This window comes from Eulemur rufifrons, chromosome 16 (genome assembly GCF_041146395.1).
Source record: "Eulemur rufifrons isolate Redbay chromosome 16, OSU_ERuf_1, whole genome shotgun sequence".
NCBI classification, from domain to species: domain Eukaryota; kingdom Metazoa; phylum Chordata; class Mammalia; order Primates; family Lemuridae; genus Eulemur; species Eulemur rufifrons.
In genome coordinates, this window is record NC_090998.1 from 40,595,074 (window position 1) to 40,623,034 (window position 27,961).

Consider the following 27,961-nt stretch of genomic DNA (forward strand, 5'->3'; position numbering starts at 1 on the left):
CCACCACAGCTGGGTGAAGACAGCATAGTTTGGGAGACCAATCAGATGGCCTGGGAGGGGGAGTGCGCCTATGGGGGGGGGGGAGATGAGGAGGGCAGAATAAAAGGCGTTTGCTCATCTAGCTGCACTAATCAACTTACAGGCAGTGCTTCAACATGACTTTGCACTGGTGTGTTTGTGTGTGTTGTATCTGGTGAGTGCGTCTGCAGTTTTGTTTTTTCCGGATATGAGGACGGGAGTTCTTCAGGTTGGTGACAATTTATAAGGTAAGGATTCCATTTGAAAAAACTTACCCCTAGTGGCCATCCTCTCCCCCTCTAGAGCTCAGATGATGAAACTGTGCTTAGAGAGGTCCAACCCTTGCCCACATTTTCACAGCCAGTTAGTAATAAGTGAAATTCAGATCCAGAACTCTGGAAACTCCCAAAGACCCTGCCTTTTCATGATCTCAAGCTGTTTCTCAAGCTAAAGAAAGTGAACTCTTTTGAAAAAGATAGGGGTGATTTGGTTTACCTTTTATAAGCATTTTTTTCTAAGTTTGAAAGTAACATTTATTTGGAAAATATTTAGAAATTACTGAAATGTTTGAAGAAAAAGTAAAAAATTATTCCTAGCATAACTACTGATAATACTGGGTAATACTGTTCCAGTTTTTTTTCTGTGCAAATATATATTATCAGTAAAATTTGAATAATACTGCAAACTGTTTTACATTTTGCTTTTCATTTAACATTATCTCATGAACATTTCCTCATGTTATTATTTTTTGTAAACATGATTTTTAATTGCTAAATAATGTTTCATCATATGGATGGGCCATAATTTATTTAACAGTCATCTATTATTGCTTTCTTAGTTTCCAGCTTTTTACAATGATAAATACACAATTTACGTTTTGCATAAATATTTGTTCTCTTATTATTTCTTGAAGACGGGATAATACCGGGTAAATCGCTATGAATATTTTAAGGCATTTGATACATCATGACAAATTGTTTACCAAAAGAGTTCTACCAGCAGAATGAGAGTGCCTCACACGGCACCCTCACCAGGATTTGAGTATCATCGTTAAAAAGCCTTGCTATGTTTTGAAAAGGAGCATGCCATGTTCCATCACACTGGTTACAGCGTCCAGAGAATTGCAGGGGGCAAGGCCCGGCAGGGAAACCGGTTAGGAGATCGCTGCGATGATCCCGGTGGGACGCGATGGGGGCTTGAGGCTAGGCAGTGGGGAGGGAGGAACGAGAACACGCGCGGGACTCGTAGAATATTCGACGCGGGGCGGGAGATCGGTGCTGATAAGATAATTCTGCGCTGCGCCGGGTGCAGGCGAGGGCGGAGGCTGCACGTCCGGCTCCGGCCTCCTCCGCGCCTCGCTCAGCACCGACCTGAGAGGTTGGCCGAGGCGCGAACCCCGCCCACCCCTTTAACAGGGACACTCCCCTTTAAGGCGGGCGCCCGCGCGCACCCCGGCCCCGCCCTTCGGGGGCGCGCGCGGCGGTCGCGGCGCCGGCTCCGCCGGGAGCGCACGTGCCGGCGCCGGGCGGAGGAGAGGGAGGCGGGAGCGGGGCCGCGGGAGGAGGGGAGGCGCCGGGGACGCGCGCGCGCGCGCTGGGCGCTGCTGGGCTGCGGCGGCGGCGGCGGCGGCGGCGGTTACTATGGCGGAGTCGGCCAGAGCCTCCTCCTTTTTCCCCCTTGTCGTCCTCCTGCTCGCTGGCAGCGGCGGGTCCGGGCCCCGGGGGATTCAGGGTGAGTCCCGGGGCTGGGGGCGGGGGCCGGGATGGAGAGGGCCGGGCGAGGGCGAGGCCTCGAGCCGCGATCCCTGGGCTACAGCGCGCCCCCTCCCCACGAGCACAATATGGCCGGGCGGGGGGCGCGGAGGAGTCGGGGGGACCCTCGGTCAGCTTCCCCCGTCCTCCGAGGTGCTGCAGCTCAGCCGCGACCGAGCTCACGCCGGGCCCCTGGGGACCTGTGCCCTCTTCCAGGCGGAACTGGATTCGGGGAGCTCTCGGGGGTCGCGCTCCCAACACCCTCCTGTTCCATAGAGGGAAGTCTGGGCTTCCCTCTTCAAGATTTGGAGGTCTGTGGTTTCTGCCCTTCAGCGTGTCCAGGGGCGGGGGGCTTTATTCTCTACCTCCAGATGCTCCTGGGGGGCGTCTTTTCTCCCGCCAAGATTGTGGGGATCGGGCAGTGGGGTCTTTGCTTCTCCAGGGTATCCTGATGTTGCGAGTCCTTGCGCACCTCAGGCTACAGGGGAAGGGGTCTCTGACCTTTCCTTCAGGTCCTGCACTTGGGGTGTTTCTTCCCCTCCCTCCCTAATGTTCTGGGAAAGGGAGTCACATTTCCCCTTCGCTCAGTCCCTTGAGTTCAGTGGGGCAAAACCCCTCACCTCCAGCACACATGTCCCGTGGCAGCTATTTGGAGGAAGTGGGACGAACAGGCCCCTAAACCTTTTTGGAGCTTGGCCTTGGAGTCCCTCTAACCCTATGAAACCTAGTTCCCCAAGGGTTAGTCTGAATCTAGATGTATTTGCTTTCCTCCTCGCTTCCCCCACCCTACCCCAAGGGGCCCATTCAGTTAATCAGTTTGTGGATGCCTTTCAGGTGAAATCCTAGAACCTGCCTCCAATCCCCAAGATTATTTAAGGATCCCACCTCTGGAGTGTCTCTCCAGACCTTGGTCAGTACTTATTTACCTTCCCACACGCTCTCTCTTCCCAGCGCAGCCCAACCCCCAGTTCCCTCACCCTCACACACCCCTTGCCTTCCAACCCCCACAGCCTGCTGCTGCCTGACACCACCCCCAGCCTTCCCACTACAGAGGTGGGTACCATTCTGTGGGACACTCCACTGGGTGTGTTGTTTATGAGGCTTTGGGGGCTGAGAAGAGTGGATGAAACCCTAAAATATTTCATTTAAGAGAGTCATCTCAAATGTGTTTTGGCATTGGGGTAGCAGATGAAGGTTATATTTGGCAATTATATTGAAGTGATTATTGACCCACAGATGGATCTGGGAGAGATGATCAGGACTGTATTCTCTCCTGATGTACAAAGCCTGCTGCTCTGACTTCTCAGCAGCCCCTAACCTTCCAGCGATGGGAGATCCAGTGTGTGTGCTGTGGCTCTCCTCACCACTAAAAAGAATGATTCTTAGGTGGGTTCAGGCTTCTTTAACAAACCAGACAATCAGGAAGAGACACCATGCCACTTTGGAGTCTCAAAAACAAATTCATTATCTCTGGCTTTGATATTTGTTCCCAGTGGTGTAGCCTGTGCAGTGGGGTCTTTGTTCACTGGTTAATGCTTCTGTTAAGCACCTCGTGTGTGTTCTTCGGTCTCGCTGCTCTGTGGCATGGGTATCTGCCGTAGGGTCTGATAAACATGGTGAAGGTGTGTGAACACTGCCTGACATTTGTGATGAGATAATGATTTTTACGAATGAGGATGTTTGCCGGGCCTCATTATGGGCCATGTTTTTGGAATGTGTAACATAATGTTCTCTAGTGGGGTAGTAAAAGAAAAAGGAGGCTCAGCCTTCAGGTTTGTCTTTTTATGTGTATAGGAATAAATCTTTAAATTCCTTGCATAGGAATTTTTAGCCTGCCCCTAATATATCCAAGATTTTTAACAGTTGTTTCCCCACTGATTTGGTGTGGTGTTTGTGGGGTTTTTCTTGTTGTTGTGAGCCTAGTTAAGAATGTTTAATTGATAATCCAACTGGTTCTGAATGGGGCAGAGTTCATTTTTTGTAACCTCGCTAAAATGGATGTTTGTTGGGGTGAAGGTGGGTGGGCATAATGGGGAGTTAGTTTCTTTTTTTGGTAAATTGGAAATTAGGTTGTGTGTCCAGCAAACATTCTCAAGGGCCTTTAAACTTCTTGGCCAGACACTACAGTTTTTTCCGGGACACATCTAGTTGCCAATAGTGCGTGTTATGGAGACCACTGTTGCAAAAGGCTCAAAGTAAAACGTCAGTTCTGGGAAAATAGAGGCTGTAGGATAACAAGAAGTTGATTTTTCCCCCCTCCCCTGCGTTTCCTATATAGTGCTCTCCTGTGTGGGCCGGAGGAGTGGCAGAGCCAGGTATCTCTGATGCCTGGAAGTTGGACATGATATGAGGGCAGTAAGGGATAGGTGTTTCTGTTAATTAATGAATTAAGTAGGACTTAGTAAGAGGCCAGTGATAAGGAGAGTGAGTTTAAATTAGAAACAGCATCCGTTTGGTAGGTGTACCATGTTTTAAGGCCTAGCTTTGGAATTTTCACATTAGTATTTAAAAATGTAAAATTGAGTTGGTAGCAGGAGAACATGACATTCATTTCTTAAGACAAAAGCAACAAGAGAGACATTTGACGTTCTCATAGGAACATTTTGAATTTCTGTGAACAGACTAAAAATCTAATTTCAAGCCAAGTCTTATAATTTTGTTGAGTGGACATGGATTTGAAATACAGTGGAAGTGAACTCTTGTAAAAGAAAAGAGAGTCTGTGATTAGTTTTGTTTAAACAGCTCCTGGAACAGATGTGATAAAACATATTAAAATGGCTACTCTGGTTAAAGGTTAGAGCCAGATGGAGGGAGGAGGCTGGTTTTCAGCCCTAGAACTTTGCTCCCTTACAGATTGTCCTTGAACAAGTAACTCAACCTTTCTGTGACTGCCTCAGTTTTCCCTCGGTAAAGTAGGGAAATATTCTGTGTCACTCTTATTGGGACATTTGTGAGACTGACTTACTGATAGCCAGTTGGCAGGGAGGTATTTTTAGACACAGTTTCTGACTTCAGTGAATAAGCAATGTTGAGTTACTTTTTATCTTATGGGGTAGATAACATACTCTCTGATTGATATATGCACCACGTCTCACAGTGTAGTTAATTTCTTATTTGTGTTTTTTTGTAGACCTGTTTCAGATTACCTCAAGTTAATTTCTGTCTCTGGCAGGCTCTTGCATCGGAGTCGGGGCAGCATACCTGTGCTAATCAAAGGCAGTCTGGAGGGAGTGACCTGCTTTAGGCTTTATTGGTTTGGCAACGTTTTAATTCTTACGCAACTCTGGGTATGTTTATGGCACTATGTAAATGTTACATAAGAACATGGAGGCTGAGAGGTGGCCAGAATGGTGACTCTGAACACAGGAAGGTTAGACTGAGGACTTCATCTGAAAGGACCTTGGGAATCTGCAGTCAGTCCAGGAGGAAGCTGTACTTTATTTTCCTCTAAAAACCTTTTTAGATGATTGTGTCTTTCAGGTGGACTGCTGTGTTATAAATAGGTTTATTCTCCACCGGTGAGCTAATTGTAACCTTGCTACCAAAATATGAATCAGTAAATGTTGAGACGTGCTGCTTCTTTCAGCATGTCCTGTTGAAGCTGCTTGTTGCATTTTGGAACATGAGTTGAATTGCATTGCAGTCTGTTCTCATAATAACTCAGGAGTACAGGGTGTTGAGGTGGAATGGAATTCTCAGTTCATGGCGCTTTAGGTCATCTTTATTTTTGAAGGTTAAATTAGAATACTGAAGTGGCTCTTTTGTTTTAATTTTGAAATCTTTATTGTTTACTGTTCAGTTTTTGCTAGAGCAGCAGTGAACATTAATTCTGGAATCTCGCGTCTTTATCTTGAGTTCTTGTGTTATTTGTCTATTGTAGCAGGAGTTGATGTAAGAGGGTCTCATCTCATTTTCCTTTCTGTATTTATAAAAAGAAAATCCTAGAGTCCTCTTTCTCCATCAATCCCTCTGATGCTGGACGTGCTGCAGGCATCCGTAGCCCATCAGTTCCACCTGGACTGGGAATGTGGAAACCTTTTAAATAATCAACTCCTCAGATCCAGTGTTTCCCTGCAGTCTAACTTGAATTTCTCTCACTCTGCAGGCACTGCCTCATGGCCAGGTTCAAATACCTGCTCTGGGTTTTTGCTCTTCTCAGTTTTTCTCTCTCATGCTTGGTTTCAGAGACACCATCTCTACTCTTGTCTGTTCTCTCTGCCTGCTGGCTTCTCCATTATGGATAAATGGAACACCAAGCAAAAATACCATTTCTTTCTCTTACTCTGTAGAGTTGCCAGAGTTTGGTTGAGCTGTGAAGTTTCCATCCCAGGCAATCTTATCTGCTCTCTAGCTTTCAGAGACGGTGCCACTTCAGGCAACTCTGGTCTTTTTGGTTTTCTTCTTTCTCCACCCAGTGTTGAGCCTGCATTTTTCTTGCTAAATATTTTGGATTTAACACAATGAAAGTAACTGCCTTTCCCTTTAAAGTATCACATCACCCCTAATATTTACACAGTTACATATAGGAGATTTCTTTATTCATTTTGTTGGGTATGTGCCTGGAATAGTTTTTGGCATGGGAAAATAACAGAGAACAAGATGAACAAAAGTCCCTAAATCTGTACTGTTGTGGAATTTACAATTGCAGTGGATTATACTGAAAATAAATATGTAAATACAATTAACAGCCATGAGTGCTGTGAAGAAAATAGGATGATGTGCTATAGTGTGACTGGAGCTGCCATTTCACACCTCTCTCAGTTTCATTGTTTGATCTGTAAAATGGGGCCAGTATAGTCAAGTCTCATTATTTGTAGTAGTTATGTTCTGTAAAGTTGCTGCTAACACTGAATTAGCAGATCCTGAACCATTGCTCCTAGGGGAAATACAGGGTTAGGTTCCTGTGAGCCTCTGGTCACATTTTTATCAACCTTTCAATATATAACCTTGTTTTATGTGTTTCTGTTTAAAGAGATCTTATTTAATATATGCTACTGATATGTTAACATTGAACTTAACTGACAACAGCATTATTAACTCATGCCTGAACCAAGCTCATCTAACATGTTTTCTCTATGTAAGGCACATTGTTATCTTCTTGTGCTTAGGAACACTATAGACAGCACTTCAGCACTATGTGTGGGGGCCATTTTAAACAGCAAAATCATAATGAAAAAATGGCAGTAAATATATGGCAAAAAGAACACTTGTTTACAATATGGGGGCTGAAACAAGAAGGCCGAGTATTGCTTTGTTTGACCTCAGTTGGGAACATGAGTGGCACAGATTTTTCACTGTTTTGTGCATGTCCATGAATGACCAGGAAAGTACCATGAGCATTGATTTTGGGGTTACAAATAAATTTTAGTGAGCAGGCAAATTCAAAAATATGGAATCTGTGAATAATGAGGATCAACTATATTTTGTTAGAACTATACAAAAGTGGGAGAGATAAAGTTGTACTGTGGAATTTCAAGAACTCCTAAATGGTTTTACTGAACCACAATTTTAATACATACAGTTAGAAGTCTTATTTCCAGACTGTAAACTAAACATGTATATGCATGTTGAGTACCTACAATGGGACTGAAAATGGTACTGAAATATTTTAACATGTATTTATTGAGCACCTGCCATATGCCAGGCACTGTTGTAGGTGCTAGGGATAAAACGGTAAAAGCTTACCTTCTGGCAGGTGAGATATATAGTAAACAAAGTCCCTTACTCTGTAAGGGATAAAATATAAGGTTGTTCCTACCACAGCCCACCCTGTGCTCACCATTTCCCCAAGATTCCCTGCCTTTGGTGCACACACACCTCCTCCAGTTATTCAGTCAAACACTAGTCTTTGCACATGTAATTAACGTCCCAGTCAGTTGACCTTCAGATAGGGAGGCTATCATGGTTGGCCTGAACTAATGAACTACCCCTTTGAAAGCAGAGAAATTTCTCAGCTGATTGCAGAAAAGGAAGTCAGAGATGCTCCAGCTGGCTTGGAAGCAGGCAAACATCTATGTTGTGAACTGCCCATCCCAACAGGCACGTGGCAAAGAACTTTGGGCGAACTCTAAGAAGCTCTAGAAGCTGAGAGTAGTCCCCAGCTGACAGCTAGGAGGACAGCGAGGACTTAAGTCCTTCATCTGCAAGGCAATGGATCTTGCTAACAACCAGTAGGCTTGGAAGAGGACCCAATCCTAGATGAGAAAGCAGCTCTAGGGGTGATCTAGTAAAGAGATGTTCTTGGAAAAGTTGTGTGTGGGGGGTGGGGATGAGTCAGTTGGTGATGGTGAAGAGAAGTAAGGCAGGAGAGGGGATATTCCAAGCCTATCTTGGGATATATAGGAAATATCCCAAGATAGGCTTGAGGGTACTTGAGGCCTGGTGCTCAGCCTTCTCAACACTTGCATATGAAAAGAAGTCCTTGGACCACATGTGGCTTTCATCTGCCTGTATCCTTTTTCTAGATATTTTTGACTGTTTGGAGGATAGAGGGGATTATGGGTGCTTTGAGGATAAACTTTTTTGGTGCTTAGGATGTTTGAGTTGAAATCTGGGAATTGAAAGCTTTTTTTTTTTTTTTTTGGTCTCTTTTTTTTTGTAGTCAGAGGACCCACTTAACCCCAAATCCTCATATATTGTCTTGGTGTATATTTGTGTATTACCTTTTATACTTGTAGTAGATAATATTGAATTGAATTCAATCAGTGTTCATTTCTGACATCCACCACCAAATGCTTCCATCCTCCCTACTTTTCCCCAATTTCCCCAAAAAGTTGATGTGAAGAACTGGCTTAATCTTCTTATGGCTTTGGCCTTTCACAGAGCCTTGTATACTTTAAGTACTTAATAAATTTGTTTAATTAAATTCATTCCTTTTCCATCCTCTCAGCAAAAATCCTAGGAAAAAATTCCAATTCTATTTTGTTATAATTTTATCATCTGTGTGTGTGTGTGTGTGTGTATTTATCCCAGTCACTTAAAAATGCTGTGAACATGTATTTGTAAGTTACTGGGAACATAATAATCTCTCTTCCTACCTCACTTCTTTCATCTCTGTTTATTCTACCACCTACCCATTTTATTCTGACCAAATGAACTTGATCTCTCAACCTCATTAGTTTTATTCTCAATTTGGCTATCTTTTTTTCTCCTTCATTGTCCCAGTTGCCTGAAACAGTCATTCCTATCTCTCTTCTCACTCAAAACTGTGACATACACTGTCTCCTCTCTACTCATCCATAGTGTAGTAAATAGGTCAGGAAGAAAATACCAGTGATAAATATTCTTCCCTGTCCTAATGAGCCAGAAGTATGTCTATTTAGATGCAACAAAGAAAACAGAATGGTTTTATGTGTTCAATATAAACTAAAAGCTAAGGAGAAATACAAGTTCCTGGTAGGTAGTCTGACAGCTGAGTCTGCACACTGTGGTCCCGGGAACACTGGACGCGCTCCCTCATAACAATGCCACTCATTCCAATTTTACCTTGACATTCTCCTAGGCAGCAGGTGGGCCCTTGCTAGATGTTCAGGTATTTACAGTCAGCCATAAATTAAGTTGCAATGACAGGTCTCCTTAGCATAAACATCAAAAGTCTCTTTTGAGTGAGAACAAAGCTTTCATTCTCTAGACCTGAGGCTTAAGGTTGAACTTGTTTAAACAGCTCTCTAGGGTTGGGTTTGTCTCCAAGTAGAATGTCAGAAAGGCGGTTTGCAGAATGGATATAGTGTGGAGCTGGCTTTTCAAACACCTTTCTCTTATGCAAACCCCATTCCAAGACCTTTTCCCAGATTGGAATTAAATACCAAGCTTATCAAGTGTCTTATTGTTAAATCTGTGGTTTTTACCCTGCACCCCCCATACAAATAGCTTCCTTTTATTAAGTCGGTTATATTTTTTTTCGTAAGTGCTTTTTACCAGTACTTTTTTTTTGTTTTTTTCTAGATAACCACCAATGGCACATATAAAATTTGACTTTATTGTAGCCATTGAGTACTTGAAAGCTTTCTGTTTTAATGTATTTTTTAAAAAAATCTAATTTTGATAATTACGAAAGGTGAAAATGTAACTTGGGTCTTTTTTTTTTTTTTTTAACCAACAGCATGTGATTGGTTACTGCTGCCAGATTTTTTAACTTAGGCTAGTTACAACTTTGGCTGCTGGTATAGTATCATCAATTCCCAGTTATTGCCTTCTCAACCTTTTCCTCCACAAGAGAACCAAACATTACCTCTATTTTGTGACAGTACCAGACACCTCTATTTTTTAACCTGATTCAGAGTTTCATAAACATTTTGGTGATTGTCTAGATGTATAGCTGTTGAATGATTTTTTTTCTTTGTAAAAGTGGGACCCTTTTAAAAATGGTAATGTAGAAACATATATAAAATGAATGAAAGCTGAGCAACTCTGGCAGGGTCCCCCTCTGTCCCTTAAATTATTGGGCTGAGATTTATTAAGCATAGTGCTGTTTGCCAGGCACTGTGCTAGATACAGTGAGAAAATGGCAGAAAGGACTCTGGTTCTCTCTTTGTGGAGTTCCCAGGTTCCTGGGACACCGTGGAAAGCCTAAGGATTCAGGAGGAAAACAGTTTGAAAAACACAGTACCTCCAGGTTTTTCTCCTGTGCATGTATTAGAGTTTTTTGTTTTTGTAACAGATTGTATGTACATACTGTTTTGCAAATAGGGATTTATGGTAGTAGTTTTAAATTATGGTAAAATATGTATAACAGAAAATTTACCATTTTAACCATTTTGAAATGTGCAATTCATTGGTGTTAAGTACCTTCGTAATGTTATACAAGCCATTGCCACTATCTAGTTCCAGAACTTTTTCATTATGCCTGAAGAAAACCTGTATTCATTAAGTAGTCATTCCCTATCCCTAACCACGCCGCCCTCCCCCCACTGCTAGTCTACTTTCTGGATATTTCATATAAATGGAATCATAATATGTGGCTTCTTTTACTTAACATAGTATTTTCAAGGTTCATCCGTATTGTAGCATATATCAGTAGCTTATTTCTTTTTATGGCTAAGTAATATTCTGTCATATGAATATACCACATTTTGTTTATCCATTCATCATTTGATGGACATTTGAGTTGTTTTTGCCTTTTGGCTATTGTGAATAGGTGAATAGTATTGTTACGAATATTCACGCACAAGTTTTTGTTTGAGCACAGTTCAATTCTTTTGTGTCTATACCTGGGAGTGGAATTGCTTGGTTATACGGTAATTCTATGTTTAACTTATTGAGGAACCATCAAACTTTTTTCCACAGCAACATACAGAGTTCCAGTTTCTCTCAGTCTTCACCAACACTTGTTAATTTTCTTTTTCTTTTTCATTTTCTTACGGCTTTCTTAGTGGGTGTGAAGTGGTGTCTCATTGTGGTTTGATTTGCATTTGAATTTGAAATGCATTTGAGGCCTGGCACTGTGGCTCATGCCTGTAATCCCAGCACTTTGGGAGGCTGAGAGGGGAGGATTGCTTGAGGCCAGGAGTTTAAGACCAGCCTGGGTAAAACAGGGAGATTCCACCCCCACCCCTCATCTCTACAAAAAATGAAATTAGCTGGGCGTGGTGGCACTGGTGGCATGTGCCTTGTAGTCCCAGCTACTTGAGAGGCTGCTGTGGGAGGATCACTTGAGCCAGGAGTTCGAGGTTACAGTGAGCTATGATTATGCTACTGCATTCTAGCCTGGGCAAGAGAGTGAGACCTTATCTTAAAAAAATGAAAAAATTTTAAAAATCCATAGTTGAAATATATTTGAGATGATGTTGAACATCTTTTCATGTGCTTCTTGGCCATTTGTGTATCATCTTTGGAGAAATGTCTATTCAGGTCTTTTGCCCAGCTTTTTATTGTGTTGTTTTAAGAGTTCTTTATATATTCAAGATACTAAATTATCATCATATATATGATTTGCAAATCATTTCTCCCATTCTTTGGGTTGTCTTGTCACTCTCTTGATATTGTCCTTTGATGCACAAAAGTTTTTCATTTTGATGAAGTCCAGTTTATCTGTTTTTCTTTTGTTGCTTCTGCTTTTGGTATCATATCTAAGGAACCATTGCCTAATCCAAGGTCATGAAGATTTATCCCTCTTTTCTTAGAGTTTTATACTGTAAGTTTTAGCTCATATATTTAGATCTTTGATGTATTTTGAGTTAATTTTTATACATGGTGTAAGGTAAGAGTCTGACATCATTCTTTTCCATATGGATATCCAGTTGTCTAGCACCATTTGTTGAAGAGACTTTCTTTCCCCCTGAATGTTCTAGGCACTCTTGTTGAAAATCAGTTAATCATAGATGTATGGGCTTATTTCTGAAGTTTCAGTTTTGTTCCATTGATTAATATGTCTGTACTTATGCCAGTATCTTTCTGTTTGATTAACTGTAGCTTCGTAGTAAGTTCGAAATCAGGACATGTGAATCCTCCAACTTCATTATTTTTTTTCCTTAATATTGTTTTGATTATTCAGGATCATTTGCAATTCCATGTGAATTTTAGGATCAGCTTTTCCATTTCTGCAAAAAAAAAAAAAAAAGCCACTAGGATTTTGATCAGGATTTTATTGACGCTTGTTGTATATATAATTTATATGTACTATATAATCACATATTTAACTATTAATAGTATACATTAGTATGTATAATCTATGTTGGAGGGCAAATTGGGTTGTCAATTTTTCATTATCACTCAATTTGTAAGAAAATTCCTCTTGAAAATATATTAGTGCATCAAAGAAACCCTGGAAGAATATACATCAAACATGTAATAGTAAATATCTCTGGGGCAGGAATTAAAAGGGCTCTGTGGTGTTTGAAATTTTTTAAAACAAAGCAATATGGATTACTTCTGTAAGCAGAAAAAACAAACTGGTAAAGATAAAGTATTAAAAAACCCAAACCTGGTATACAAATTCATAATTCCATAACTAACAGTTACAGTGACTGGACCTCCCTAGCAGGTAGAATTCTCCACAGTGAAATACAGAATTGGAAAGTAATTCTAGTACTAGCAAGTGAGAGTGGGTGGGAGGATGGCCAGGAAGTTGGAGATGTTAGACTGCAGGCCTGTGGGGAGGATGGGCCTGCGGCAGAGCATGACATGAGTGAAAGCTTCACCGGATAAAGACAGTACCATGTGAGCTCTTTCAGTGAGGTCTTTTCCTAAGATGGTGGGGTTGGGCTAGGAGAAATAGGGTATAGAACACCTGACCAGGATAATGAGCTTAGAGAAGCCCCGGACTTAGGCTAGACATTAGTGATTGCAGACTTTAAAAAAGAGTGAGAACTAACATCACAAAAAGAGACAGCTGGAAATTATGTGCCTTGTGAGTATTCTAACCAGAAATTTGAACCTGAATCAGATCAAACCTCTCAATCTAATTACTAGTTTATAGAAAATACAGAGGAGAGAGGAACATGTTAAATGACACCTCAGGAGTCAGTCTTAACAAAATCCAGAATGTGGGAAACTACAGGACAAATGGCCTAGGTTTTTCAACAAATAATTTGCAAGGGAAAATAACAGAGCAAGGGGGAAACCTACAGATTAAGAGAAGTTTAAGAGACCTATCAGTCAAGTGTAGGGAAAGGACCTTATTTGGATCTGGATTTTTTTTTTTTTTTTTTTTTTGAGACATAGTCTCACTCTGTTGCCCGGGCTAGAGTGCCATGGCGTCAGCCTAGCTCACAGCAACCTCAAACTCCTGGGCTCAAGCAATCCTACTGCCTCAGCCTCCCAAGTAGCTGGGACTGCAGGCATGCACCACCATGTTCGGCTAATTTTTTCTATATATTTTTTAGTTGTCCAGCTAATTTCTTTCTATTTTTAGTAGAGACGGGGTCTCGCTCTTTCTCAGGCTGGTCTTGAACTCCTGACCTCGAGTGATCCTCCCCCCTCGGCCTCCCAGAGTGCTAGGATTACAGGTGTGAGCCACCATGCCTGGCCTGGATCTGGATTTGAACAAGCCAACCATTTAAAAAACTTTTTTGAGACAATAAGGACTTTTGGACACTGGACATTTGATTATATTAAGGCTATTGTCAATTATTTTAGGTGTGATAATATTGTGGGAAGCTGGACAATTTAAAATGTAACTTGCAGAAGACTCCCATGTCACTAACAAAAAAGGGCATTTAAAAACATTCAAGGTGGCAGAAATCTGCTGGAGAATCAGTGGCTGATTGTAGTGGGAATATCTAAAGTTGAATTGTACACTTTACTGGCACTTTGTTAAGAGCTTTATGTACCAATTCTCTTACTCCTCTGAGCCACCCTTTGAAGTAGATTCTCTTGTTATCCCCATTTTATAGTTGGGCAGCTGAGGCCAGTGAGCTTAAGAAACTTGCCCAATGTTGCTCGGCTAACAAGTGTTGGAGCCAGGATTCAAAGTTAGGTTGTCTGACCTCAGAGCCCAGGCTGTTAACCACTAATGCTATCTCCCTAAAGGTGCTCTCAGAGATAGAGGAGATAGTAGAGAAACCAAAAGAATTGTTTCCTCCATTTTTATTGAGAAGCATACTATGGAAATATGCATCCCCAAATTCTTTTTTTTCTTTTTTTTTTTGAGACGGAGTCTGGCTCTGTTGCCTGGACTAGAGTGCCGTGGCATCAGCCTAGCTCACAGCAACCTCAAACTCCTGGGCTCAAGCGATCCTACTGCCTCAGTCTCCCAAGTAGCTGGGACTACAGGCATACGCTACCATGCCTGGCTGATTTTTTCTATGTATATTTTTAGTTGTCCAGATAATTTCTTTCTATTTTTAGTAGAGACGGGATCTCGCTCTTGCTGAGGCTGGTCTTGAACTCCTGACCTCGAGCAATCCTCCTGCCTTGGCCTCCCAGAGTGCTAGAATTACAGGCATGAGCCACAGTGCCCAGCCCCCAAATTCTTTTGAAGAAGACAAGTCATAGAGGTTGGATATCTCTGGAGGTGGTTAAAGGTTTAAAACCAATCTTGTCTTCATAGTTCTTTTGCAATGTTACTTTATTCTGAATTTAAGTAGTAATAAATGTATAGGATGTTTTGGAACTAATTAAAGAAGTAGGTCTTTGTGGCAAATTTTTAATCTCCTAAATGATTGCAACTATATCTTCCATTCCACATGTTGTTCTTCTTTTTAATTTTTATTTATTTATTTATTTATTTATTTTGAGACAGAGTCTCACTCTGTTGCCCGGGCTAGAGTGCCATGGCATTAGCCTAGCTCACAGCAACCTCAAACTCCTGGGCTCAAGTGATCCTTCTGCCTCAGCCTCCCGAGTAGCTGGAACTACAGGCATGTGCCACCATGCCCGGCTAATTTTTTGTATATATTTTAGTTGTCCAGCTGATTTCTTTCAATTTTTAGTAGAGACGGGGGTCTTGCTCTTGCTCAGGCTGGTCTCGAACTCCTGAGCTCAAATGATCCACCCGCTTACAGGCGTGAGCCACCGGGCCCGGCCCACATGTTCTTCTTACAGTGCAACTTTGATATTCCCACCAACAGGTGGGGTCTGTCCTGTTCTCCCTTGAATTTGGGTGGAGCCTTGACTGTTTTGACCTACAGTATATGGCAGATGTGATGCTCTGTGACTTCTAAGGCTAGGCCATTAAAAGGATACAGTTTTTGCCTCGTTCATTCCTTTTGGGGCCTTGCTCTGGGGAAGCCAGCTGTCATTCTTTGTGGAGCTCAAGCTAGCCCATGCAAAGGGACTACAGGTTGAACGTCCCTAATCCAAAATCTCAAATGCTCCAAAATCTGAAACTTTTTGAGTGCCAGCACGCTCAAAGGTCACACTCAAAGAAATGCTCATTGGAGCAGTACATATATGCAATTATTACAAAATCGGAAAAAATCAGAAATCTGAAACATTTCTGGTCCCAAGCATTTCAGATAAGGGATACTGAACTTGTACTTGGAGAAGACCATGTAAAGAACAACTGCTGTCAGCCACAGCCAGCGTCAACTGCCAGGTGTGAGTGAGTGCGCCTTCACATGATTCCAGCTCCCACCTCGAAGTCTTCATGTGAAGCCCCAGACATTGTGGAGTAGACATTAAGCTGTCCCTGCTGCCCTGCCCAACTTCCTGTTCCACAGAATCCTTGTAAGAATAAACAGTTGTTTTATGCCACAAGTTTTGGGGTAATCTGTTACACAGCCATAGTAACTGGAACAGTGTTCTTTTTCCTCCCCTCTTGAAGGACTTTAATGTTATCATCATAAATGGCCATTTTTTGTTTGTTTTGAGACAGGGTCTTGCTCTGTTGCCCGGGATACAGTGCAGTGGTGTCATCATAGAACACTGTAACCTCAAACTCCTGGGTTCAAGCAATTCTCCTGCCTCAGCCTCCAAAGTAGCTGGGACTATGAGACTACAGGCGCATGCCACCACACCCAGCTAATTTTTCTATTTTTTGTAGAGATGGGGCCTTGCACTTAACTCAGGATGGTCTCGAACTCCTGGCCTCAAGCAATCCTCCTGCATTGGCCTCCAAAAATACTAGGATTATAGGCATCAGCCACTGTGCCCAGCCAAATGGCCATGTTTTAAGCAAATATTTAGTGTGGGCCTATTAGAATTCAGCCCTGAAAATACAGAGGTGAATGGAACACAGTCTGTTTCTTTAAATGGCATTTTAGCCAGAAGACTGTTAGATTGACCTGTTACTCCTGTCCGTAAAGAGATTTCCAGGGAGACCCCAGTTGCTATGCTGGTGGGATCTATAATAAAAGTTAGTCCACTGAACCCAAGAAAACCTTATTACCCACTTGAGAGAAGGTTGCAGTGTGATTTCTCCAAGGTCGAGGCAGTCTAATAATTTGGAATTTTTTTAGGAGGCAAATATGCATGTGAATAAAGAGGGAAAGACTTGTTCTGGACTTTCAAAGACCTTCATAAGGTCTGTACAAGATAGTTATTTTAAAGTCACAAAGGGATTAAAGGAATTTACACCGTATGTACAGAACTGTCTTAGCTGGGTGCAGCGGCGCGTATCTTAGTCCCAGCTACTCATCAGGCTAAGGTGGGAAGATGTGTAAGGCCAGGAGTTTGAGGCTGGGCAATGATCACACCTGTGAATAGCCTGTGCACTCCAGCCTTGGCAACATAGTGAGACCTCGTCTGTCTCTCTCTCTCTTTCTCTCTCTCTCTTTCTTTTGGGAGACAGAGTCTTGTTCTGTGGCCCCAGCTAGAGTACAGTGGTGTCATCATAGCTCACTACAACCTCAAACTCCTGGGTTCACGCACTTCTGTTGCCTCAGCCTCCCAGGTAGCTGGGACTACAGTCATGCGCCACCGTACCTGGCTGATTTTTTCTGTTTTTAGTGGAGACAGGGTCTTGCTCTTGCAGAGGCTGGTCTCGGACTCCTTAGCTCAAGTGATCCTCCCATCTGGGCCTCACAGAGTGCTAGGATCACAGGCGTGAGCCACGCCTGGCCAGAGACCTCATCTCTAAAAAAATTTTTTAAAAAAGAACTGTCTTAAAAAATAAAGTAGGGATAAAGCGCCACTTCTGTAATACTGGTAAAGTCGCCAATATGAAGGAAGGAATTCATAGTGAAACTTTGGGGTTTTCAGTGGCACTGTTATCTTGGGCTGTAACACACCAAATCCCTGGAGATAAACTACAGGAAGACATGGTGAGGCCCTTTAGTCAGAAAACCAGCAGAGTAGATTTGATGCGGTGAGGCCAAGAATGCGTTGAGGGTGATGTAAATAATACTTGCAGGATGAAGAGTCTGATTATCCTGAAGATGTTCCTAGTGGTTGTAGCCCTGAGGGCCAGGAGTGCTGGACGTTGTCAGAAGGGATGTCGTAGAATGCTGCGTGGTGGTGTGGAAAACACCGGGCTCAGGGTCTGGAGACCTGAGTTGGAGATACGGCTCCATCATGTGCCGCTTTACCATTTGTGAGCCTCTTAGCTTCTCTGAGGCTGTGGGGCAGCTCCCCTGCCTCAGCTCCCTGCGTTCCTGTGGGGATCACAGAGAATGAATGTGACAGCTCTTGATAAAATAACACACTGTAGCTGTGCACAGTGTTTTCTTATGGGAAACAAAACTGAAAACATCCTACGCTAATATAAAACTGGTGTCTCTGATCCTAAAACCAGAGTCGTATAGAGTTACGGTCTTTGTTCTGTCCCAAGGAAACTGTGGGGGTTTGGGTGTGGTCCAGGTTGTAGTAGGCTGTCCTTAGCAAGGTGGCCTGTCTGATGGGTGCTCTCATTGGGAAGGATGAGGACTGAGAGGCAGCTTATGATCAAGTTATGAAATCACGCAGAGGAAGGACAACACAGGCTGATTTGGTCACCAAATCTTGGATACTCTAGAAGGTTGTCTGATGAAATTTGAAAGAGGCAAGTTTAGCATACAGGACAGCATTCTACAACTAGTAACTAAATTTATGAAATTTCTTATCCCCAAGGAATAATTAATATTTGGTAAAATTCATAATTACCGTAGCTTCAAAAAGTTTTAGACATTCCTGGACCTTCATTTATTAGGACAGTCTTGGATGTTTTGGTGTGTGCCTCTTACCTTTTAAGGGAGGCGCCATCACACTGCACTCTCCCACACCTGTTCCTGGAGTTGGTCTGGGATAGGATGTTGGGCCGAGTGGCTGTGAGTCCAACCCTGGGAATTCTTGGGAATTCCTGAGTGAGCCACGGTGTCACTGGGTGCCTGTCTTTTCTGAGGCCCGACTGTGTTAGATGCCTTCATAATACACAGCTAGACAGAGTCTGCCCAGGTTGGGATTTGTCAGCCCTTCTGAAAACACAGCCTCTCTCATGAATCAAATTTGCATTTACATCCTACCACAAACCACTTTCTAATCATACTTTGGAACCATGTTCAAATCCTGCCAGGGTGGTTTTGTCTTTAGGTGGTTTTTGTTTTTGTGTGTGTGACAGGGTAGGCTAGAGTGCAGTGGCGTCACCATAGCTCACAGCAGCCTCAAATTCCTGGGCTGAAGCAATCCACCTGCCTCAGCCTCTCCCATCCAAGTACTGACCAGGCCTGACCCTGCTTAGCTTCTGAGATCAGACGAGATCGGGCGCGTTCAGGGTGGTATGGCCATAGACTGCCTCAGGCTTTCGAGTGGCTGGGACTACAGGTGCCCACCACCATGCCTAGCAAATTTTTTTATTTTAAAAAATTTTTTGTATAGATGGAGTCTTGCTGTGTTGCTCAGGCTGGGCTTAAGTGATCCTCCCAAAGTGCTGGGATTACAGGCACAAGCCACCATGCCCAGCTTTAGTTTAGGTTTGTCTAGTTAATAACAAAAATCTGTGCTAGTGAGGCTTTTGTTCTGACCACTTTCTAACTTGTTTATGTGTAGAATGATTTTGTTACTTGTGTGATGTGGTTTTCCGCATTTTGTCACTTCTACTATGTAACTCTTAGACCACAGAATAAGGAGAGTTTTAGGTAGTATTGTTTATATACACGTGTGGACTTTTTTAAACTGATGAGTCACTATGAAACAGATTATAAGGGGCTGTTGTCATTAGTCCAGATTTAGCTTTTCAAAGGGAATTGAATTTAATGTTTGTGGTTTAGTGTACTAAAATTTATAATAAATTCAGATGTTTTTATAATTTTATTATAATTTTTAAAAAAGTATTTATAATTTTATTAATTTTATTTTAATAAAAATGAATATTAACAGAAGAGTAGCCAAAATGTCTGTCTCTAAAAGACATTTAGGGACTGGTAGAGGTGGCTCATGCCAGTAATCCCACACTTTGGGAGGCCAAGACAGGAGGATCACTTGAGGCCAGAAGTTCAAAACCAGCCTGGGCAACATAACAAGACCCGGAAAAATTAGTCGGTCATGGTGGTGTGCACCTGTAGTGCCAGCTACTCAGGAGGCTGAGGTAGGACGATCGCTTGAGCCCAGGAGTTCGGGGTTGCAGCAGGCTGTGATCGCACCCCTGCACTCCAGCCTGGGTGGTAGAGTGAGACCCTGTTTCTTTAAATTTAAAAAAAAAAAAAAGTTTAGGAAAACTATATAAAACAAAGCAGAATTGTCCGGTTGGATCAATGATTCAAACATTGTGAATTTAAAAACAAAACTAAATTCAAACTTACAGCTGGAAAGGATTTTAGAGGTCATCTAGTTCAGTCCCTTCTTTCTGGTTAATCATGAGGAAAATGAGGTCGAGAGAGGTTAAGTAACTTTCCCAAAGCCATGAGACTAGTTACTGGTAGAGCTGAGACTTGAATAGTACTTTCCTGCTGAAACTTGCCACTTCCTAATTAGTGGTTAAAGTGAGGCACATTTTACTTGGGTGGCATTTTTTTGTTTTCTTTTGTTTTTGGGTTTCACATTGAGAGGAGGAATGAATATTTATTGAATATTTATTTGTTAAGTGCTTCTTAAAATACATTATTTCATGTAATTCTTACATGGTCCTTTGACCTATAGTCGTGCACCACATAACGTTTGGTCAACAGTGGACCACATATATGATGGTGGTCCCATAAGATTAGAATACTGTATTTTTACTATACCTTTTCTGTGTTTAGATACATAAATACTTACCGTCGTGTTACAGTTGCCTACAGTATTCAGTACAGTAACATGCTGTGCAGGTTTGTAGCCCAGGAGCAATAGGCTGTACCATGTAGCCTAGGCATCCAGTAGGTTATCCCATCTAGGTCTGTGTGAGCACACTATAAGGGTCACACAACAACAAATTGCCTAACGTTACGTTTCTCAGAATGTGTCCCCATCACTAGGTAATGCATGATTGTAGTTATTAACAGTCCCATTTTACAGATTAGGAAACGGGTACAAGAAGGTTAAAACTTGCTCCAGGTCATATGATTAATATTAGAGCTGGTATTTGAGCCTTTCTGCCCTGTTCCCACCATGATACTCACTATGGCTCCTAGTGATGGTAATTCAGACTTTTTCAGGGGTGTGGGCAGCAGTGATGATTATCTTAAAACTATATCTTTCTCAGACTTCTCACGCATTCTGTAGAATATGTAGATATACACAGATATGTGTAGGGAGAGCTGTTCTCAGAGGACTCACAGCACTTACCGGATGTTTGGCTAATCTTTATACCATTTCTGTAAGATGAGTGGTGTTTTCTGGCTGGGCAGTTGAGGCCCAGATAGGCTCAGGGACTCACCCAGTTCCTTATCACAAACCCACATGGCCCAGCCCCCAGTTCCGTTCTTCGTCCTGTCTAGCATAGATTTCACCACTTTTGTTCTTTCCTGTCTTACACCAAGATTGTTTAAGTACTTCCCAAAAATAATGAGCCACGTGTGGGTGTGTTCATTCTCCAGAATGAATCACTGTGAAAGAGGCCGTGAACCAAGGAAAGAAGCATAAATATCTGGAATCAGAGGCTCCTGCCTATTCTGCCCCACTAATTGGTGGACTCTGAAGTGAGCTCTTTTCTGAAAGGCGACTGTGGGTTTGGCCCTGTGAGTCTCACTGTGCTCAGAATAGTCCTCTCCTGAAGTTGTTAATTTTCCCTTTCTTGCTTCCCCAAATAGACCCGATGCTGTTCTCTTTGCTGGACATCACAGCATGTGTATTGAGAGGTATGCTGTCCACAGGGACCCCTTTTGCGCCTGCACGTCCCCACTGATACAGAGAGGAATGGGAGTTAGCTGTCTTGGATCATTAGGATTCCAGTATGAGTAAAAGATGTTTAGATTAAGTATTCCAAGAATTGCAGAAGTAAATTTAAAAGCAAGAAGAATAAAAGAGGGAGAAATAAAGGTTTGGGGAGGAAAAATTAGGAGGTTCCTTAGTCTGGCTTGTGTACAAGGGTTGGAATCGAACTTCAGGAGAAGTTTACTTTTAAAACTCCCTTGTATGATTTGGATCCTAGTCTAATGGGTACCTACTTTAACTTTCTGCTTTTAAGAAATAACACTACCCAAACTCTTCAGCAGGTAGCTGCATGTTTTGGAATTTCTCCTAGAAGAAAGGGATCTGACCAAGCATGAAAAAATACAGCAGGCCATGCAGTGAAGATCTACACTCTCTGTCTACCTGTCAGTGCTGCCTCTCCTTTTTTTCTTGGGTGGGAATAGCAAGGGGTTGTCTCATTTATAGAAAGCCTGAGGAAGGAGGGGTTGGCCGTGGAGATATTTAGAATCTGTCTTTGGGTTTGAAAGCCAAGAGATGCCTTCCAGAGTATTGGAGGAAGAGACGAAGATAGACTATTTACAGCCTGAATGGGTGAGTTATGACAGGGTAGCTTTTCATGGGATTGGTCATAAATGTCTCTCTCTAGGGGCCTTAGTGTGAGTGTATTCCCATTCGGCATCCAGATAGTATTCACTTAGTGTGCTGTGCGGTCTGGGACTTGGGGGTCCCCACCACCTCCGTCCCCTGATGGGTGAGTGCTTCATTCAGCACTGCAAGTCCCAGCCTCAGTATTCTGGTGGCCAGAGCTACACTCGTGCCCATCCCAAGAGGTCAGGGCTAGGTTAGTCTCATGGGAGACAGTGTTGGGGAGAACCAACTGCTGCTGTCTGTGCTATTCTTGTTAGTCGGATAAATAAAGGATTTCAGATTCCAGGGCTGCTGAACAGGCTTTCAGAGGCGCCAAATTCGTTTACAGTAATTTCCTGTCAAATAGGACACACTGTGTATAATGCATACCCACCAAAACTCCTTAGTCCCGGAGGGGATTGTGTAAACTGTCTATTTGGAAAAAATATTGTGTGTGTATGTGTGCTATCCAGGGTCCTCTCAGGATGGGTTAAACTTACTGAGCACTGTTTTTTGCATTATCTCTTAGTCCTCACAACAAGTCTATGAAGTATGCACCCAAATTCTTCTCTTTGGAGGATATCCTTTTTGCCCTCATGAGAGGGGGACCTGACGTGGTCTAAAGGCAGGAGGATGGTAATGGAGTAGTCAGGGAAAGCTTTTCGAAGGAAGTGACATTTGAGTTGAATTTTGAAGGGTTTGTAAGAAGTAGGCAGGAAAAAAGCATTGCAGCAAAAGCATGTGTGAGAGCATGCATACTGCATTCAGGAAGCTGCAGGCTGCCGGGTGCCTGCCAAAGGAGGTGGGGTTGATGATGGCGCTGAGGCACCCTAGGTGGCTTTGCATGCAGTGTGTGGGTGTGGGTCCTGTATTCTCCAAAGAGAAGACGCCTTCCTCCTATCAGGCATCTCAATCTGAAGGAAAAGGTAGTTCCTCTGTCTCTCACAGGCATAAAATAGAGCACTTAGAGGAAAATGATGGGGCCCTGTTTGAGAGCTGAATAAACAGGTGAAAAGATATGCCCCAGTTGAAGATATCTTTCTGGCCCCATCTCTATAGAAGCTCCCTATTTTGGAACATCAAGTGTGCTAAGGGATTATATTCTAAGTTTGGAGAAGGACCTGGAAAAGATCTCACCATCGATGTCAATGTCTGCTCCCAAATTTCCTGCAGCTCTGCAGTGTGCGTGCACCAGCTGCCTACAGGCCAACTACACGTGTGAAACAGATGGGGCCTGCATGGTTTCCATTTTCAACCTGGATGGAATGGAGCACCATGTGCGCACCTGCATCCCCAAAGTGGAGCTGGTCCCCGCCGGGAAGCCCTTCTACTGCCTGAGCTCAGAGGATCTGCGCAACACCCACTGCTGCTATACTGACTTCTGCAACAAGATCGACCTGAGGGTGCCCAGTGGTGAGTGGACGCCCTTGTTGGACTATTGGCTCATCTTGGAGGTAGGGCACCCCCGTCGTCTCATCCTTCTCTACTCTTCCCCAATCCTTTGGTTTGATGTTAGGTGAAAGTGCCTTTGGGTGTTCCCTAGGTGACAAGGGATGGGGTTTCTGCCAAGTCAATTTTGTAGGTTAGAGGATGAAGGAGGCAGATTATCAAGTCGGTTCTAGAGATGCCAGCTTATTGTGGGCAGTGGCTGAGCAGCCATCGGCAGTGGTGAAGAGTGGAAGAACTAGGCAGGGATCCCCCCAGGATCATGTGGGACTAATCTAAAGGGAGATGGTCCCAGAGCCATGTGGAGGGAGCTGCTCTGGGGAGGGTGATGGCCAGGTGTGAAGAGGGGCTCAAATAGGAAAAGGATGGTGATCAAGGCTGAGGAATACTACATATCATCTCTTTGCCAGTCTGCCATTTAGAAGGTATTGCTGTGGAGCTCAAAGGAGAAGGGGAGAAACTAGAGCAGAACTTAGAGGAGCTATGGTAAGTGAAGAGTAGAAGCTGGCATCTGTCCAGGATGGGGTGCTGAGGTGGGAATAGTACCATGAAATGCTGTGAAGTTGCAAAGGGGGTTGTGGGTTTGACTGTTGAAAGAGGCGCCTTAACTAAAGAAGTTTGGCATTCAAGAGCATCTAGGCAGACAGACTAGCCCAGTAAGACCAGAGAGAGCGAAGGAACCTGAATGCCTTAAGAGGGAAAGGAGTCTCTTTCACTTTGGGGTAGGTGCTGGAGATAAATAAGGCCACGGCTTTGCCTTGTTTTTACTCTTGTTCTTTCCCTCCCTTCTCTCACTTGACCCAGGTCACCTCAAGGAGCCTGAGCACTCTTCCATGTGGGGCCCCGTGGAGCTGGTAGGCATTATTGCCGGCCCGGTGTTCCTCCTGTTTCTCATCATCATCATTGTTTTCCTTGTCATTAACTATCATCAGCGTGTCTATCACAACCGCCAGAGACTGGACATGGAAGATCCCTCATGTGAGATGTGTCTCTCCAAAGACAAGACGCTCCAAGATCTTGTCTACGATCTCTCCACCTCGGGGTCTGGCTCAGGTACTGAGTTCTCCGGGGTGTCGTGTCTGTTGTTGGCTTTCATCACTGTTTCCCAGCAAGACAGAGTGTTTATGAGGAAGGCCTGGGGCCCTGCATTTGTTTCCACCAGCACTGAGTCATTTGGATTCATAATTCCCCTTCTTTTGGAGGCTGACATATAATGAGATAAGATAATGGGTTTACAGAAAATCTTTCATTCCCTGGGATTCCAAAGGTCTAGTGCAAAACTCTCCGTTGCAGAAACCCTGCCTCTCTTCAAGTCTTGCAACTGTACATACAGCTATTAAAATTCAGCTGGTTCCACCTGAGCAGTGGGGTGCTCAGTTTAAGGGCCCCTTTTGAGAAACAGGAGTGTGCTGGATTCCTGTGAGGTGGTGACAGCTAATCATTGATCTCTGAGCAACCACAAGGGGAGTTTAAGGACATTGAATAAAGTTTAGAGTTGGGATTTGGTGAATCATTGACTTGTACCAGTTGCCCAGGGTTTTCTGGTGAAGGTTAAAAAAAAGGCAGCTTGGGCTTCCCACACAGCATCAGCGCCATTTCCTGTGCTGCCTGTTGTTGACCAGGTCTCTCTCAGATGAGGGAGCTGACCCAAACGCTGGACCTTGGCATGAGACCAGAATTTAGGATAAAGGGGATTGGGTCATTCAGGTCTCAGGGTGCAGCTCAGCTAGCTATTAGACGTGAGCATGACTGCCAAAGGTTTTTTTTAATGAAGATAAACCATTATTTTAATGACAGTGGTATTTCATTCTTATAACAGAAAAAATCATACACAAAGATCACTGTTGTCATTCTAGCTAAAACACACAGGATCTTATTTGTGAGCATTTGGTTTGTTTTTATGTATGTTTCCTTGCTGTGGGACAAGACTATTGTTCTTTAGGGAAATTATGCCATCAGTCATGGTCAGACATTCTTCCTTGACACAAGGAGTACTTTGAGCTGTGACATCTCCTGAATTTCAGTGGTTTTGCTTTTATTAAGCTTTGCAGAGAGAGAGCACCAAAATGATGGATGTATTTAAAAGCTGCATATTTTTAGAAACAAAAAAACTAGGGCTCGTTCTTTGTTGCGATAGGTAGGGCAGTGGTTAGAACTGCCTGGCTGACTGTGGGACTTGATTTGCTGCTAGAGGTGAGTAGATAGGGTTTTCTGGAGTCTTTTTAAGATGAAAACCATCTGAAGCTAGGAAAGGACCATGGTGGTTATTTAGTTGTCTGGAGTAAAACAGTTAATAATTATTTCTCTCTGATGGTTTAGTCCGTTCTTCAGAATATGCAGAGCTTCCAAGGTGGTTTTTAAAGTAATAAGCCCATACTGCTCATGTGACTTTCAGTTCATTTTAATAAATATATGCTGAATATCCTCTGGGTGATATAGGATACAACAAAAATTAAAAGGAGGCTGACCCAGGATTGAATAGAAGAGACAGGGATTATTGGGAAGAGTCTCATAGAAGAGGATGCATTTGAAGGGGTCTTGAAAAATGAGTTAGTATTTTTAAGAGAGGTGAGAGCAGAGAACATTCCAGGCCAATGAAAATACCTTGAGTAAAAAGGCATGAAGACTCTCTGTGTATTTAAGGAACTTATGATAAGGAGACCAGCATGCTGTGCTGATGCTGGGGGGCAGGGAAAGATAGGCTGGCCCAGGTGTAAAGGACTGTGGGGGCCATACTTTATCTTGTATGTAAGAGGCATCTACTGAAAAGTTTTCACGTGGGAAGATGAATGTTCATTTTTTCCTTTGGAGGGAATTCTGGCAGTGGTGTGGAAGATGAATTCATCCATGTACCAACCCTGTTCGGAAGGGTGGGGTGAGGCAGGGCTGTGTGTGGGTTTGCAGGGCCAGAGCAGGGTGAGATGGGAGGCAGAAAGACCTGTTGGAAGTCTTTTAAGGGCCAGAGGTAGTGGGACCAGGCCCACGGGGGATAGAGAGGAGAGGTCTAATTTGACAGCGTTTTCGTGGTTCTTTACTGTTGCTGTTAAAAGCATAGACTATGGAGTCGGTCCTAGATTTTAATCCCTATCTTGCCACTTGCTGCCTGTATGAATTTGAATGAGTTCCATAACCTTCCTCTTTGAGCCTTAGTTTTCTCCTCTGTAAAATGGGGATAATAACAATACCTTCGTTACAAGTGGTTGTGAGAAAATGAGATAATGTATGTAAAGCCCTTGGCATAGAGCCTAGTGCATAATAAGCATGGTAGTTCACATCTGCCAGACCTGGGGATTAATAACAAAGTTATTTATTTGGTCGGGGGTTGGGAGTAAGAGAGGTAGACTCAGTCATGATGGTAAAGGCGATTAGGATACACTGAATGCGTCAGAGGAAGCAACAATGAATCTTATAAAGACAGGGAAATTAATCTTGGAATAAGTATAGTGTTCTACATCTTCAGCTCCACCTGTTAGCAGAGTTCTGCTCTGGGTGAAGCGCTGGCAACCCATGGGCCGGGCAGCACCGCCCTCTAGTGGCCAACGAGCAGAGCGTCCGGAAAGCAGCTCCCAGCACACAGTTGCCCCTATGTGTTCCCTGCCCACTTTCCTTCCTCCATCGGATTAAAGCAGATGTGGGTGGATTGGCCCACAGGTGTCCCGCTGCAGAGTTGGTAAATCTGCCCAAACATTTGCATTCAAGGGGGGATGGTGGGAGGGGAATGAGGAAAGAGAAATTACGTATTGGGTATAATATGCACTATTTGTGACAGGTACACTAAAAGCCCAGATATCACCACTCTCCAATTCATTCATGTAACCAAAACCCACTTGTACCCGTAAATTAAAAAATGTAATCAAGATATATCTGTGATCACTTATGACTTCATCCGTATTTACACATTTTATTTATAAAAGTTCAGTCACTCAGTGTATGATAGGAGCCTTATTTTTCATGTAACATTATTTATTTCATGTAACATTTTCCTTGACTTTTTCTTTGTGTGTACGGTCTAAGTTCATACTTAACATTTTAAAGGATGGCTGTAGTATTTTATCCAGTTGATGTGACTACTTACTTTCTCAAAGATCTGCTCCTTATTGGACTCCCTGAACAACAACCACAAAACCAGCATTCATACTATCACTGACGGAAAAGTTTGTTTCATTGTATACCCAATGAAATACTTTATTTGAACATACTGTGAGCTCACTGTTAGACAATAAAACATAAAAGTGTTGATAGTGGCAATTCTAAAAAAAATTTACATTCAAATCTGTCGTCCATATTAACTGAGAGGAGCAGTAGTTTAGCTAGGGAGCAGCTAACCGTATGTGTTTACCTGCCTGTGTTCACTCACTCCCGGCCGCCTGGCTCGGCCCTCTGGTAGATGATCTAGACGTGGTGCAGGGGCGGCGGCTCTCCGTGGGTAATGGACCAGTGTAGAACAAACGCTGTTTTAAGGGCCTTTGCACTGTGCCACTGAATGTGGGAGTCGCAAA

The 27,961-nt window shown here is 43.2% G+C and overlaps 1 protein-coding gene across 10 annotated transcripts in view; it reads left to right on the top strand.

The window, feature by feature from the left end:
• Nucleotides 1-1,569: 1,569 nt before the first annotated feature.
• ACVR1B (activin A receptor type 1B) overlaps nt 1,570-27,961 on the top strand; it is a 38,905-nt gene continuing 12,513 nt past the window's right edge. For 2 of the 10 annotated variants that reach the window (XM_069490973.1, XM_069490974.1), the window contains exons 1-3: nt 1,573-1,749; nt 23,190-23,429; nt 24,267-24,515. In XM_069490973.1, the coding sequence (XP_069347074.1) occupies nt 1,659-1,749; nt 23,190-23,429; nt 24,267-24,515 (580 nt within the window). In that variant the 5' untranslated portion in view covers nt 1,573-1,658. Of the gene's footprint in view, nt 1,750-2,603; nt 2,680-3,122; nt 3,156-23,189; nt 23,430-24,266; nt 24,516-27,961 lie in introns of those variants that run through there. The other 8 variants (XM_069490969.1, XM_069490972.1, XM_069490970.1 and 5 more) reach the window with 7 other exon arrangements.